At 54.5% G+C, this 16,085-nt stretch overlaps 1 protein-coding gene across 1 annotated transcript in view; it reads left to right on the forward strand.

Annotated features, from left to right (window-relative positions):
- Positions 1 to 651: 651 nt before the first annotated feature.
- Positions 652 to 16,085, forward strand: part of Grik5 (glutamate ionotropic receptor kainate type subunit 5) — a 60,872-nt gene continuing 45,438 nt past the window's right edge. The window contains 12 exon segments of the mRNA XM_032894197.1: positions 652 to 891; positions 4,290 to 4,418; positions 4,691 to 4,855; positions 7,467 to 7,564; positions 7,644 to 7,809; positions 9,768 to 9,946; positions 11,878 to 11,931; positions 12,031 to 12,192; positions 13,341 to 13,493; positions 13,836 to 13,854; positions 13,857 to 13,939; positions 14,044 to 14,151. Of these exon segments, the coding sequence (XP_032750088.1) occupies positions 4,340 to 4,418; positions 4,691 to 4,855; positions 7,467 to 7,564; positions 7,644 to 7,809; positions 9,768 to 9,946; positions 11,878 to 11,931; positions 12,031 to 12,192; positions 13,341 to 13,493; positions 13,836 to 13,854; positions 13,857 to 13,939; positions 14,044 to 14,151 (1,266 nt within the window). The 5' untranslated portion in view covers positions 652 to 891; positions 4,290 to 4,339.

The following is a 16,085-nucleotide window of genomic DNA, read 5'->3' on the forward strand; positions in this document are numbered from 1 at the left end:
GTAGCGGCCGACAGCAAGGAGGCAGGCCGGGCTGGGGACACGGAGCCGCCAGCGGCTGCCGCTCACAGGGGACCAGAGTCCGCGGCCAGGCCCTCCCACCGCGAGCGGGCCGGCCCCGGGACACCCCACCCTCCTCCGCCTTCCCGTTCCACCTGCTTCTCTCCATCCTCTCCTCCCACCTCATCTCTCCACCTCGTCTGCCCCTCTTCTTGATCTCACCAGGGCTGCCAGTTACCCTGTCCTCTCCAGCCCCTTCATTGACCGGCCTCTCCTGGCCCCCAAGCATGCTTTTCCCCTGGGGACTGAGGGCTTGAGGACTCCTGGCCCTAGCCTCATCCAGGGCAGGGCCAAGGCTCTGGGGGGAGGGGGGGAAGGGGGCGGCCCCCTCCCCCCCAGAAGGCCCTCCCCTCCCCCACTTCCCCCGATGGCCGGCTTTCTTTTCTCCACCCAGTCCTCACCCCCAGTGCCCCCCCCAGGCCGGCCCGGCTAGGGGAGGGGGCGGGGGCCCTTTCCTGGGCCGGCTTCCCCCCTCCCCCGGCTTTGCCTGTGCCCCCCCTCCCTTCCGTTTTCACCTTCCTCTCCTCCTTTCCTCCCTCCTTCCCCTCCGTTTGCTCCTTCCCCCTCTCCTCTCTCCCCTTCTCTCCTCCATTTTCTCCTTTCCCCTTCCTCCCCTCCTGGCCCGCCCTTTGCTTTTCCACCTGTCCTTCCTCCCCGCTGCTGGGGAGACAACGTTTTGGATTAGTTGGGGGCCACCGCCGGCGGCGGGGGAGGGGGCCCAGTGGACTGCCCTCTCCCCCGGCCCCAGCCTCACCAGCACCCAGCGTCGGAGCACCTCCTGGTTGTCGTTCCTCGGGCCTCGAGGGAGCCCAGCCCTCCGTCCCACCAGGATCCGTAAGTGTCTGCAGGGCGGGGATTGGGCTGGGTCCTGGGTCCTGGAAGGCCAGGCTCCCTGCCCGGCTGTCCCCCCAGTCCCTGCTCCCTGTGGATGGCAAGGAAGCTATTCCTCACTGCCTTGTGCCCTCCCTGTCAACCTCTCATTCTCCACGACCTCTTCTCCTTTTCTCAGCCTTACTTCTGGGTACACACCTCACACACCTGCCCTCAGCCCAGCTTTCCGGGGTGCTGCGGGCTGACTGGCTCCTAAGGTAGCCAGCTCACTTCACTGGCTCCCGGTTTGTTCCTCCCCCAAGCTTGGGTCCCAGACCCACACTGGCTCCTGACTTGTGTGTTCCTCACTTGTGTTGGTTCTCTCTCTCTCTCTCTCTCTCTCTCTCTCTCTCTCTCTCTCTCTCTCTCTCTCTCTCTCTCTCTCTCTTTCCTTTCACTAAGCCTTACCATAGGCCCCGTCCCATTGCACCTCCTGTCTGTCTTCTGGAAATGCCTTTCTATCGTCAAGTCTGCATTTCTCCTGTCTCCGGGGCCTGTCCAACTCTGCCCAACTTCTCTGTTGTCGGCTGTGTCTGCCGGGCTCAGCGTCTGTCTCTGATGAGATGCTAGTTCTCATCCAGTCTTCTTCCCACTCTGTCTTTCCATTCTCTCCTGAGCCTCTCCACCTCCAGCCTCCATCTCTCACCCTTTCGCTTCCCTCCCCCAGACCCTACTGAGGGCCCCCAGTCTTCCCCATCCACCCTTCTCTCCTGTGTTCTAACCTGGCTTCCGCCCACCGCCCAGTCTCTCCACTTCCGAACCACACCATTGACCTTTTAGCTTCCACCCATCCCAGTACCTATGGGCTGGGGACTCTGGGATCATCTGTGCCAGCTGCTGTGGGCATCCAGTGTGACTCCGTTTCCCTCCTGACTCATCCCCTCTCTAGCCTTTGTGGTCAGTCTCCCTGTGCACTTCTTCCTCAAGCCTTTTTATCCTCCACTCTGCCCCCTGGCCTCAGCCTCTCTAGGCTGCTATGCAGCTGGTCCCTAGCTCACACTCTGTGTGTCTGTCTCAGGCTGTCTCTGTCCTCAGAGTTTCATGTTTCTTTCTCTGCTCCCTGTCATTCTGTTTGTTCTGCTTTTGGAGATAGGGTTTCCTATAGCCCAGGCTAGCCTGGGACTCACCATGGAGCTCAATCTGGCTTTGAACTCCTGACCCTCCCACCTCTGCCTACTGATGGTAGGTATGGCAGGCGTGTGTCCCTACACCCTGTTAGCCCCTTGGTTGTTATACTTGTTAGTCATCTTCCGTCGGCCCCTTGTCCTTTACATGTGTTTCCCCTTGCTCATCTCTCCTCCAACCTGTAGGGCCTGACCCACTCTCCTCAGCTCCCCTCTGTTTCTTGCTCTGTTTCTGTCCATTTGTATCAGCCTGGCCTGAGTCTCCTGGTCTGTGAGTCCTGGACCTGCCTGACATTTCCCATCTGCTCCTTTGGTACCTCTTTGTTTTTGAGACAGGGTTTAACTCTGTAGTCCAGGGATTCACTCTGTAACATAGGCTAGCCTCAAATTCACAGTGATCCCCTTGCCTCCAGACTGCAGGAATTACCTCCTGGTGTGAATGTCTTAGTGTCTGTTCTTTCCCCCCACCTAACTGTAGTCACCACTTTGTGGGGGGCTATCTTTCTGTGCATGACCCTCTGTGTTTATTCACTCCCCATAAGCCATTTCTGCACTGTACCTCTGTCCTTTGGTTCCCATCTGTCTGCCACCTGTGGGTCCCTGCCTTTCTGCCCTGTCTCCGTCTTTTTGTCTGATCCCCATTTGTTCCAGATGTCCCAGGATGAACCCCCCCACCCCCACCCTTCCCCTTGAGAACTCTCCTCTAGCTCTCCCAGAATTCCTTGCTCCTCTGTCCTGGTCAAGTCTCCACATTAGATCTAAATTGCAGTCTGCAGCCACCAGTCTGTTGAGCATGTCCTCATATCCCTTAGGCTGTCCTCATCAAAGGCTGAGGAGTGTGGGGACGACTTTCTCAAGGTCACCCAGTGAAGTAGGGGCAAGTATGGGACTGATTAGACACCCTTTCTCCTTGACCTGAACTTTTCAGGCCAGAGAAGTCAATTCTGAGCCTCGGCTTGTGACTCTGGCCTTTCTTGGGAGTTCTTTCCATGGTGCCAGGTGGGATGTCAGAGGACACTAGACACATGTCACAGTGCTCTGGGCTCCACAAGAACCCTCTTCCATTGGACCATGGTCTACAGCCAGGTCCAGGGATCCATGTGCACATCTGGTAAAACACATCCTGCCCAGCAGTTACACTGTCAAAGGCCTGGAGTGCCCAGAACAAACCTGGACTCCCCGAGGCTGGATCTGTAAGGAGAAGTCATGTACCACACCCCAGCTCCCCCGAACAGGGTGCAGGCAGGATTTCAGTACCCACCTCTTACAGGCAGTCTTCCAGCTTTCCTTTCTTCCTACCAGACTCTCTGGTCTCCTGAGTCAGCCTGTGCCTCCCTGTCCTCTGTCTTTCTCTTCCAGTTGCTCACCCACACCCATGCACTGACAGCCCCTCGTCTGGCCTTGCCCTGCTCCCCTTCTCTGGTGTGTGTCCCTTGTGTCTACCTCTTCCAGTCCCTTCCCTGCCTCTCTCCCAGTCCTGTCTCCGATCTCCTTCAGCTCTCCTTCCGTGTCTCTGTTTATAGCAGTTTCTGACATCCGTCTGCGGTCTGCGCTTTCGCCTCTGCCTGTTTCCCTTCCATTCCCGTATTCTGAGTCCCAGCGTCTTTACTTTTGCGGCCTCTCGTCAGATACTTTTTCTTTTCCTTCCGTTCTCTCTCTTCCGTACTCTCTCTTTAGGTTCTTTGCTATGTTCCTCCCTCCCTGACTCCCTCTCTTGCTTTCCCCCCCTTCCTCCCCTTCACCAAGTTTCCCAATTCTGAGATTCTTTCACCCTTCAGACCCTGGGTGCCCAGGCCTCTCTCCCATGGGATTGTGGGAACCAGGGACGTCAGGAAGGTGGCAAGTGAGGCTTGGGATGGGGTTGCCTAGCAACCACTGCATCCTCTCCAGCCAGTTTCTGTTGCCTAGTAACAGCTGCCTGCCCAGAGACAGGGCGGGACTGGGGTGGTGTTAGCACTTTTCAGTTTCCTGTTGGGGTGGGGCTGGTACCCAGGATCACTCCTACTTGAAATTTCTAGTAATGCCTGTCCTTTCTGTAGCCTCTGACCTTTCCATGTTCCAGAGCTCAGGACTAAATGAGCTTGGTGTCCCCAGTGAACTGGGCCTTTCAGAACTGTGGCTTCCCCCCCAATGATGTCTGGGAGGACTGTGCTTGCCACCCTACCCAGCAGCTTTCCTAAGGGATGCTGCCCCCTCACATCAGCCATCTCCCGTGGGGCTGGGGGGATCTCTCCGCAGGTGGCGAGTGGGGGCCGCGGCAGCTGCGTCCCCATGAGGAGGGGAGGAAGATGCCGGCTGAGCTGCTGCTGCTGCTGATAGTCGCCTTCGCCAACCCCAGCTGCCAGGTGCTGTCATCACTGCGCATGGGTGAGGCCCCAGCACCCTGCCTCCTCAGAAACTCCCCCTCCAGGCCCCTCCTGGGAGCTCAGCCATACTAGTACCAAAGTGCTCTGGCCCCAGCTTCTCCTCCTCTGGACCCAAGAGTGCAGATACTCTGCCATCCAGCCTCAGATCCAGGAGTCTAGGCCCCTTCATACCTATACCTCCCTCTACTCTAGAGGCCACAAATCTGAGACCCCACAGCTACCCTTTCTCAGGCCCCAGGAACCTGGCCCCTCCCAACTCCTGTCTCCTCTCAGCTGCAATCCTGGACGACCAGACCGTGTGTGGCCGTGGTGAGCGTCTGGCCCTGGCCCTGGCCCGAGAGCAGATCAATGGGATCATCGAGGTCCCAGCCAAGGCCCGAGTGGAAGTAGACATCTTTGAGCTGCAACGGGACAGCCAGTACGAGACCACGGACACCAGTGAGCGGGGTCTCAGGGGCGTGGGGTGAGGCAGGGCAGGTGGGGCCTTGGTCAGTCCCTCCACCCCGGCCTCCTCAGTTCAGCCTTGTACTCCTCCGCCTGCACCTGCTCCCTCCCTGCCTGCCTGTCTCTGTCTCACAGAAGTGACTGCAGCTGGGTTGAAAGGCCCAGACTGAGGCTTGGGACTTTAAAATTCTCTGGTGGGTCAGAAAAGGTGTTCTGGGACAGTCTAGACTGGGGCATGCTGCAGCGAGCAGGAGGTGGAGTGTGGCACTGTTCAAGCTCTCCCTGCAGAGCAGGCTTGCCCTGTGGCAGGTAGGGCCACAGAAGTGTCTATTGATGCTCCCAGACTCGGAAGTGCTAGTACCCGCTATCCTAGTGGCTTTCTGTGGCCGGAATAAAACACTGACCAAAATAACCTGCGGAGGAAAGGGTTTATTTTAGACTGCAGGTTAAACAGGACAGTATGGAGGGAAGCCAGGACAGGAACTCAAAGCAGGAAGCTGGAGTCAGGAACTGAAGCAGAGGCCATAGAGGAGCGCTGCTTACTGGCTGGCTCCTCTTGACTTGCTTTCCTATATTACCCCATGTTTACCTTCCCAGCGATGGCACCACCCAACGCTGGTTGAGCCCCCTCCTCCACATCAAGCAGCAATCAGTTGCCCCTGGCGGCCGGTGTGATGGAAGAAAACCTCAGGCCTGGTCCCCACTTCCCCGATAACTGTAGCTTATGTCAGGCCGACAAGGAACTGACAGCACACTGGCCTAGCTGTGCCGGCACAGGTCATAGCTCTTGGTAACCCTCTGTATTAAAACATAACAGAGCAGTCTTGGCACACACTTTTAACTCCAGCACTCAGGGGGCAGAGGCAGGTGGATCTCTGAGAGTTCGAAGCCAGCCTGGTCTATACAGAAAGACTGCCTCGAAAAACAAAATGAAAACAAAACCGAGAGACATGTTTCTATACTGGGCATGGTGGCTCCACCTGTAGTCTCAGCACTTGGAAGGCTGAGGCAGGAGAGTTGCTGTGAATTTTAAGCCCATCCTGGCTACACAGTGAGATTCAGGCCAGTTTGAGCTATAGAGTAAGATCCTGTCTGAAAAACCAAACTAAACCCGGACTCAAAACAACAGAGCGGTTAGGACTGAGATGTGCCTCACTTTGTGTTCATAGACATGGGTTTGACTGCAAGTACAATAAATAAACAACGTAAACAAGTTTCTTTTCCACTGGCCTTACCATGAACTTTCTTAGATCATGTGGGTTTCAAATCACCAATGGGGAGAACAGGGTGTGTTTTCGGGCTTTTTGACAGGTACATCACAGACACAGTCTGGAAGAAGCTGGCCCAGATAGAGGCTTGAAGAGGCAGAGAGAGGGTAGAATAGGTGTGCTCCTAGAGTTGAGCCAAGGAACAGGGTGTGGCGTGAGGCCGTCTTCACCAGCTGGTATCAGTGTGTGTTTGAGGGGATCCTGAAAATGAAGCCGAGCCTGAGGAAAGTGGGGGCCCACAGTCAAAGCGAGATTCCTGGCATGTCTGTAGAGAAACTGGATCTAGCCATTCCTGAAATAATCCTAGGAAATCATGTTCCGTAGCCATGTCTGACACTAGTCCACAGTCCTGTCAGTGGTGTGGTCTAATTTATGTTCTTATCTGCTCTCCGCGTCTCTCTCCTTCCCTCCATTAACTCACCATGGCCTCACACATTCTAGGCAAGCTTTCTAAACAGCCACACTGTTCTCTTAAGCCATCCTGAGATCCTGCCATGGCTCGCTCACAGCATCTAAATGGGATGTCATGTCTCCAGCGGACTTGTTCCTTCTGTGCCCTCCATGTTGAAGGTCCCACTATTTGCATAGGACCAGATGCCTGAAATGGTCCATCTCTCTCCTGAGAGCCATTAGTCCCACTTCCTGTTTGTCTCCAGATTCTGTTCGTGTCCATCTCCTCTCTGTCCTCTGTAGCCCTGCCCTACTTGAGGACGGCCAGCTCAAGGCACACGCCACCCACCTCATTCACCAGTCATCCAGCTTCAAGTGCTGCTTTTACAGGGAGAGCATTATAGGGAGTAGAGTGACTGAAGAAGTCGGAAGGGAGAGGAGGCCAGCTCTCAGTTTGTAGTTCTAAAGGAGGCTTACAGAGCTGGGCATGGTGGTACAGACCTGTAGTTCCAGTACTTGGAGACCTAGGCAGGAACTTATGAATTCAAAGGTAGTCTTGTTTACATAGTAAGATCTAGGACAGCCTGGGCTGTATAGAGAGACCTTGCCCCAGTACACACACACACACACACACACACACACACACACACACACATACACACACACACATACACACACATACACACACACACACAAACACAAACACCATGATGTCCACATGCTTTCCCATGTTCTCTTGGCTTGGCCTGTCTCTCTGTGCCTTTGTCCCCCATGGCTCCCTCTGTATGAGCAGGCTAGGGACTGGTCTTCTGAGGTCCAGGCTGGTGGAGGGGAACCCACAGCTCTGACCCTCTTGATCCTCTCTTAGGCCAGGTCAGCTTTCTGAGGGTGGGCCACGAGCAGAAGCAGAGGGTCCCTGACTCTGGTTTCTTCTTTGCTCTTCACAGTGTGTCAGATCCTGCCCAAGGGGGTTGTGTCTGTCTTGGGACCCTCCTCCAGCCCAGCTTCTGCCTCCACCGTGAGCCATATCTGTGGGGAGAAGGAGGTGAGGTTGGGGCATGGTGGGAGAGGGTGTTGGGGTGAGACTTGAGTCCCTGACAAGCAGCATCTCCCTTTCTGTCCAGATTCCCCACATCAAGGTCGGCCCTGAGGAGACACCCCGCCTTCAGTACCTCCGCTTTGCATCTGTCAGCCTGTATCCCAGTAATGAAGACGTCAGCCTGGCAGTCTCCCGGATCCTCAAGTCCTTTAACTACCCCTCCGCTAGCCTCATCTGCGCCAAAGCTGAGTGTGAGCGAGGACTGGGTCTTCTGCCCTCATTCTCCTTAGGCACCCTTCCCAAGAGCCCTGGGCTTCCACAGGGTTCCCCGGTCCAACAGGAACCTGGCTCGTCTAGTTCCCACTGCGTCTTTCCCCTCCAAGAACTGGGTTATCTGCTTCCATGGGCCACCTGCCCCTCTTGTCCTAGAGAGACCCATTGACAATGAACTCCTTTTGCCCAGCTCTCATCGGGCTTTTGGGATAGCAGGGGGCGGGGCTGGCACATCACTTTTAGAAATGTATTATTAATTTTGAATTAGTGTACAAAATATTAGATTTTATTTGACATGTTTATACGTATTTATCATGCCATTTTGCTTATAACTGCTCTGCGTGCAGCTCTTGGTCTAGGGAAGGCCTCAGGCCACAGAGTGGTCCAGGAGTTTAGAGAGCAGGACACAGACACAGAGCTGGAGGAGATGTGCAGGGCCTTTGGAAGGGATTCTGAGCCATCTGGGAGGCTCGGCGCCCATATCCTAGGAGTGCTGTCTCTAACTGAACTTGAGCATTGGAGAGTATGTTCTGATCAGGGGCCTTGGTGGGACAGAGGCTTGGGGCCCCAGAATATAACCCCAAGAGGTCCTGAGGCCGGAGTATGGAACGGTGAATTCAAGGGGTCAGAGAACCCTTGGAGATTTCGAAGCAACAGCACAGAGCAAGGAGACATGGTCAGATCTGTGTACGGAGAAGTGACAGGCGGTAGCAACACACATATATCAGAGAGAGCAGAAGGACACAAAGCAGAAGTGAGATGGTGGCAGTTGGATGTCAAGCCAAGCCTCCTTGAGGAGAGTTGACTGGGGCAGGGCAGGGTGTGCAGGTGGTGAGTGATACCAGAACTCAGTAGAGAAGAGGAGAGCATTCTGTTCAAGTGAGCACATTGGCTGTGACAGTCTTTGAGATGTTCAAGTGTGGTGGCCTGGGGGCGGGTTGTGAGTGTGGAGTTGGGGGAGGGTACTGAGCGTTGGAGCTCCTAGAAGGAATTTCTCTCGATGAGCAGCTGCCGTATGTGAGACTCTCGTGTTAGGACAGCCACGAGTGAGGTAGACACAAACGATTGTCCTTGTCAGACCTTTCCAATGACAAGTCAGGCAAAAGCCGTATCTGGTTGGTTGGTAGGGTCAGTTCTCTGGAGAAGGAGGAAGGTCAGACGATTGGAGTGGCTGTAGGGAAAGTAGTGGCTGTGGCCTCTCAGAGACATCAGCTGAGGAAAGAAAGGTCAGGGGTCAGCCATCAAGGGACCTGGAGAAATGGGGTCCCAGGTAGAGAGACAGCCAGGGTAAAGCCACAGGACGGAAGGCTGACTGGGGACACTGAGGAGGCCCATGTAGCTGGACCAAGTACAAGCATTAAATGACAGAGGAGATGAGAAGCTTGGCACAGACCAGGGCCACATCTGTTTCCATCCGTCTGGCTGCTGTGTGGGGAGCAGGCTCAAGCAAGTGTGGCCGATGCAGTAGGCGAGAGATGGCAGTGGCTTATGCTGGGGCGGAGACCGCGTGGTGTGGTGTGGTGTGACAGGCTCTGATGTGTTTTAAAGATAGAGACTGGGTAAATGAGGGAAAGAAAGAGAGAACCCAGGCTGCATCAAGGTTCTGGCCAGAGAACTGGCACATGCTGTCACCTGAAGGATGAAGACAAGTAGAGAGACAGTTACTTGCTGTGTCAGACATTCCAGTGAGTGATCAGGAAGGGGGAGGTCAGGCATTTGGAAATCTGGGAAGATTTTGTACAGGGATTGTACTTGGGAGTCCCTCAAAGAATAAAGTCCCCAAGCCCAATGTCCCAAGAGACAGCCGCTTCGTCTTCTGAGCATGGCCTCCAGTCTTTGGCCCAGCTGCCATTGCTGGGAGAGGGAAGGAGCGTTTGCGGGCTGTGTCTGGGCAGGCAGAGGTAGGGCTGTAACACAGGGCCCGGCCCTCCTTCAGGCCTGCTGCGGTTAGAAGAACTGGTGCGAGGCTTCCTCATCTCCAAGGAGACACTGTCCGTGAGGATGCTTGATGACAGCCGGGACCCCACGCCGCTACTCAAGGAGATCCGAGATGACAAAGTGTCCACCATCATCATCGATGCCAACGCGTCCATCTCCCACCTTGTCCTCCGTAAGGTGGGTCCCCTCCTCTTATTTTCCATAGAACTGAAGCGGGAGCAGATAACCTCAGTGGTGGGAAGTGGGCTTCATAGGGTCTGTTTTGCAGCTCCCTGGTCACATGACCTGGGACTGTCCTTTTTTTTTTTGTCTGTGGAATGCAGCCATCAGTTGGTCTTACCTCTTTGGCTTGTGATGGTGGTGAGCCTACAGTAGGGAAAGTCCTTAGAGTGAGGCTGGCCCAGAGTAGACGTCAGAGTCATCAACAGGACTCTGTTGTTGCTATGCGTTTGTGTCTTATAAAAAAGAGTTATTATTTTAATTATGTATAGGTGGGGGTAAGGGTGTGTGCAGATAAGTGCTGGTGCCTTTGGAAGCCAGAAGTGTGGGATTCCCCTGGGACTGGTGGTAGAGGCAGTTGTGAGCCAAGGGGGTGCTGGGAATTGAACTCGGGTCTTCCGCAGGTGCAGCACACACTCCTAACTGCAGAGCCATCTCTCTAGCCACTGTTGTTTTTGAGCCACTGTTGTTTGTTTTGGGTAGTTCAGGCTGATCTTGAACTTGAGAACTTTAGGGTTTCTTTAGAGCTCTGTGTATACCCTTAACTGGGGCTCTTCCCCACCATTTGGGGCAGATATCTTGAACATTGTGTAGACATGGAAGCTGGGATTCTGGGGATTTTTAGAGGCAAGGGCCCAGAGCACATGGGCCCCCATGGGCTCAGCACATCCATCCATCAGTGAGCCACACTCATTAATCATTCATTCCTTTCCCCCGTTTAATGTTTCTTTATAATCAAATTTGTATTATTTTTCTCCGTTTGTTTTTCATTTATTTTTCTCTTAATGAAAACCGTATGTCACTGCTGATTGTAGGCCGCCGGAAGAAGTGTTGATCAGGCTCTTGAGGATATAGAGGGCTTAGGGAAGACGCTCTGGGTTGACAGGCCTCCTGGGCAGAGACCTCTCCCAGGGTACTGTGTGCATTGATTGAGGTCTCCTCTCTTCTGTCTTGCCCTGCCCTGATAACCACGTGTGCAAGCCCAGCTCCTGCCTCGCTTGCATACAAGCTGGAACCCTGCAGTGTTAGTGTGGGGTCAGGATGGGGGTTTCTAGTGTGAGGAAGATGGTACAGCCTGTCCTCCTGGGGGGTCATAAGATGTAGGGTCAAAGGATGAGACTGAGGGCATTGCCTTAAGCTGCAGAATTTCATTTTCTCCTCTCCCCCCTCCTTCCTTCCTTCCTTCCTTCCTTCCTTCCTTCCTTCCTTCTTTCCTCCTCTCCCTTTCCTATCCTCCTCTCTCCTTGCCGTCCCTCCCTGCCCCTCCCTCTCTTTTTCTTTTGATGTTTCTGGGGATTGGATCCGGGGCCCTGTGACTGTTAGTTGTGGGCTCTGCCATTGAGCTGAATCCTCGGCTACTCTGTCTCATTTGAGCCAAGATCTTCCAAAGTTGCGCAGTCTGGCCTTAAGCTCGCTCTGTAGCCCAGACAGGCTTAAGCCACTTGAGTAGCTGGAATTACAGGCCTGTGCCCCTAGGCCCGGCAGCTGGGTTTTTTTTTTTTGATGGATGATCAACCAGCCTGAGCCCTAAACATTGGCAGTGCCAATGACATTGGGTGTCTTAGGGGTAAGGGTAAGGTTCTGTCCTTGCCTGCCCCATGTCCCAGGTTTCCATTTGTCTCTGGTAGGAAGTGTTGAATGCCTTCACTGGAAACAGTAGACATCCAAGGGCCCCGTTCTCTGTTCTGCCTGGCTCCAGTCAGCGTGGTGGAATGCAAGGGACCCAGGTCCCTTCTGCCCTCACTTGTGTCTCCTGCTTGCTCATTCTGTTTGGGTGTCTCTTACTGTGTTTTCCACTGGGTGTCTCCTCACCAGGCCTGTCTCTAAATCTCTCTTCCCCTCTTGGGTTCCCCCGTTCTCTGCCTCTCGGCCTCTCCTGTGTCCTCCAGGCTTCGGAGCTGGGAATGACCTCAGCGTTTTACAAGTACATCCTCACCACCATGGTGCGTACCCTGCCTATACCCTCCCCACCTCCCACCTACCTCACCGTGGCCCTACTTCAGTCCTGCCTCAGGCCTCACCCCTCTTCCTCTTGGTCCCAGGACTTCCCCATCCTGCATCTGGACGGTATCGTAGAGGACTCCTCCAACATCCTGGGCTTTTCCATGTTCAACACCTCCCATCCCTTCTACCCGGAGTTTGTGCGCAGTCTCAACATGTCCTGGAGGGAGAACTGCGAAGCCAGCACCTACCCTGGCCCTGCGGTGAGACACCCTGTGCGCTGACTCTGGGGACAGGGCCTGTGACTCTCATTCTGATCATACCGGAACCCTCTGGTACCCAAGACCTCATAGTGAGGCCCATGATGAGTCTGACCCAAGTCTCCTCTCTGTAGCGCAGGCTTCTCCATCATCAGCCCAGGGCAGCATGGCCTCAGGTGTTTGTACTCCCAGCCCTCCCCTCCCGTACCCCCTTCCCCCCCAGTACCCCCCCATTTCTTATGCACTGTCCTGCAGAGCCAGCAACTCCCCCTCACGAGGCTTTTGTTCAGATGACTCCTTGGTTGAAAGACTTAACTTGTGCCTCCTATTTTATTTTATTTGTTTATTTAGAGACAGAGCCACACTATGTAGCTCTCAGTACTGCCCCCGCCCCTGGCCTTTGTTCTGAGGTGTGTTATCCCCTTGATCCCCGGAGCTGGGCTCAAGGTGGAGACAACTGTTCCTCCATTCTACCGTGGAGGAATCCCAAGTTCAGAAAGGGACTGTGGAGATGGGAAATACTAGAACCAGGATCTCAGCTCGGAGAGCTTCCATGCCCAGGATCAATACTTAAACTCCTCTGTCTCCTTGTCCACCCTATGTTCATCCTTCCCATAGCATGAAGTGCCCCAGGTATGCGCAGATGGTACGGTGGCTGTCTTGCCCACTTACCTTAGCCATGCAGACCTGGGAAGCTCAGGAAGACAACTAGCTGTCTAGGTTAACTCCTCCCAGATAAGTCAAGCATAGTGGCACATGCCTATAATCCCAGCATTGGTAGGTAGAGACAGAAGGATCAGGAGTTCAAGACCAGCCTCAGCTACATATCCAGTTCTAGGCTAACCTGAGCTACGTGAGACCCTGTCTTATAGGACCAGAAAAAAACAAAAACAAAACAAAACAGCAAACTCAGAAATAACCTTCTCCAAACAGACATGGCCACGTACAGTCTCAGCAAGCATGAGACACTCCACTTTCCCCTGGCTGCCCATGTCCCCAGAAAACACTATTAGCCCCTCTCTCTCCCTACCAGTTTTCCACTCCTGCAAAGATTGGCTTTGTCTGAGGGTTGAGGTGACCCCAGAGGGAGCCTTGGGGGATCCCTAACTACACTGATACTCTCACGTCCTGCCTTACCTCCTCTCACTCAGCTGTCGGCAGCCCTGATGTTTGACGCCGTGCACGTGGTGGTAAGCGCTGTCCGAGAGCTGAACCGGAGCCAGGAGATTGGCGTCAAGCCACTGGCTTGCACTTCAGCCAACATCTGGCCCCATGGGACCAGCCTCATGAACTACCTGCGCATGGTGAGCCAGGAGCAAGGGGCGCGGAGGTGGACGGGAGCAGCAGCCTCCTCAGGCAGGGGCACTGACTGTGTCCACCCTGCCCTCCCTCTGCCTTCTCCCACGCTGACCTGTGTCCTGTCTGACCATGCCACTGTCCCTGTGGGGATCGTGTGCTCTCTGGGTCTTACTCCCCTGCATCTGTTCTCCTGCATGTGTATTGTCCTCTCTCTGACCCTCCTCTTCCTCCTCCACTTCTCTGTGCCTTTCTCTGCTGCTGCCTCATCCCTGCCTGGCCTTTCTATCCATCTCCGGGCCCCTGCCTCCTCCCGCCTCCCCCCTCCCTCTGCCCTCCCCCCCTGCTAGGTAGAGTATGACGGGCTGATCAGGGGGTTGAGTTCAACAGCAAAGGGCAGAGGACCAACTACACACTGCGCATCCTGGAGAAGTCCCGCCAGGGCCACCGTGAGGTGAGCAGGCCCAGGGTGATGCCAGAGCCCTGCTGGGATTTGGTCTTTGAGGCTTCCAAGAGTATGAACAGGCTCTGTGCTGATGACACCCTGTCTGTCCCCAGGTAGGGGTGTGGTACTCTAACCGGACCCTGGCCATGAATGCTACCACCCTGGACATCAACCTGTCACAGACTCTAGCCAACAAGACTCTGGTGGTCACAACAATCCTGGTGAGTGGCCCAAATGGTGCAGGAGGCAGTAGGTAGAGGGGCCCTAGTTCTGGGTTTTCCTGAACAGCTTCCCAACCCATCCTAACACCTCGGCATGGGGAGGGGTCCCTCAGCTGGCACAGGTTAATATACAGTGTAACCGGGGGCGTATCCCATGCACAGAGCAAGCCCAGACTCTGACCAAGATGTCACCTCCAGCCACAGCCAAAGCAGGAGAGGCACAGACTCTGAAGGGAACCCGGGTTCTGTGATAGGCTCTTGACAATCGCCATCGCAAGAACAGTCATTTTGTCATACCTGGCCAGTCTAAAGTGCTGACACACCCAAGCCTGTTCAGGGTCCACCTTGAAATGTGGACACCGAGGACCAGAGAGATGAAATACCAGCAGTGCATGGCAGATCCAGGACTGGAAGCCCCATCTCTAAGGCTGAGTCTGATTCATAAATGCTGTGCTTTGAAACAATAGTCCTTGACCCCGAGCACCAAGCCAGGATACAATCCAGTGTCCCGGGGGTTTCTGCTTTCTATCTCTGCCTACATTGAGATGTGGGCCTTGTGTGTCAACAGCTCTTACTTAGTAAGGGCTGGGATCCCCTACACCACAGGCCCTGTACTCACAGACAGGAGGCTCAGGAGTTCAAGGCCAGCCTCAGCTACATAAAATCCTGTCTCTAAAAACAGACATGCACTAGGCCTTGTTTAGGTGTTTCTTTTACCACGAACTGCTCCATGATGTTGATGGAGGGTTTTGTTGTCCTGCTGTGACAGTAAAGAGAGTCCCCTGCAAGTCTCTGCATAGAGTGCCAGGCCGACCCTGACCCTCTCTGTTGCGCCCTGCCAACACTATGCCCTGTAGGCAGGGGCTTACACACAGGCCCTGGTGGGCAGGAGCTTTCCTGAGCAGCTGGACCTGGGGCCGAGGGAGCTGGGCAGCTCAGGTAGTTTTACTGTTCACAGCAGCCAAGGCCATGGCCTGCACCCTGCCTTCTCCACGTGCTCAGCGGCACCGAGCGGGGCCAGCTCACCACTGAGATCAGAAGTTCAGAGATGTTTTCCACAGGGTGTTAGGAACCCTTATTAGCAGACAGTCCACGGGAAACTTCTGACCTAACGTGAACCTTGAGTACCCCTGGAGAGAAGAGTCAGTGAACCAGTTATAGAGGGACAGATTGCTTGCAGACGGGAAGCCTAGACACTCCCCAGTATCCCCACTGAAGGGCCTTGAGGCCTGGTTGGTGGGGGCTGTGGGTACCTTATGTGCTGGGCTCCATCCTGGAATTGAAAAAGATGAGACCTTGGTGGATAGCAGAGCTAGAGGTCAGGGAAAGGATTTCAGAAGAGTCCCCGAGGCCTGAGAACCAATATTATTCTTGATCCATGACCTCCATTCTTTTCTTAATTCCTTAAATGTTTGCTGAAGCTACTGTGTTCCTGGCCTGGCCCAAATTCTAGAGAGAGACATGAGTCAACAGGTGCTCTGAAGGAGCACTGAGGGGAGGTAGTGCTGGATGGAGGAGACACACCAACACCAGGACACCCATTCCAAACGAGATCGGGAGGGGTTCACAGGGAGGGGACACGGAAGCTGGAGGAAGGGCTCACAGATGTGGTGGCAGTGCACAGAGAACATACGGGCAGCAAAACCATTGGGATGTCTGTCAGTTTAGACAAACATCCTCAATGTGTGTGGTTGGATGCGTCCCATTGGTCATCAACATTATCCATTCTATTCTATTCTTTTTCTTTTCTTTTTTTTTTTCGGAACTGGGGACCAACCCAGGGCCTTGTGCTTCCCTAGGCAAGCGCTCTAAAACTGAGCTAAATCCCCAACCCCTCTTCTATTCTATTCTTGACATAGTGTCTGACTGTGTAGCCCTAGCTGCCCAGCAACTCTGTGTAAACCAGGCTGACCTCAGGTTCATAGAGATCCGCC

Source organism: Rattus rattus, chromosome 2, assembly GCF_011064425.1.
Source record: "Rattus rattus isolate New Zealand chromosome 2, Rrattus_CSIRO_v1, whole genome shotgun sequence".
Lineage (NCBI taxonomy): Eukaryota > Metazoa > Chordata > Mammalia > Rodentia > Muridae > Rattus > Rattus rattus.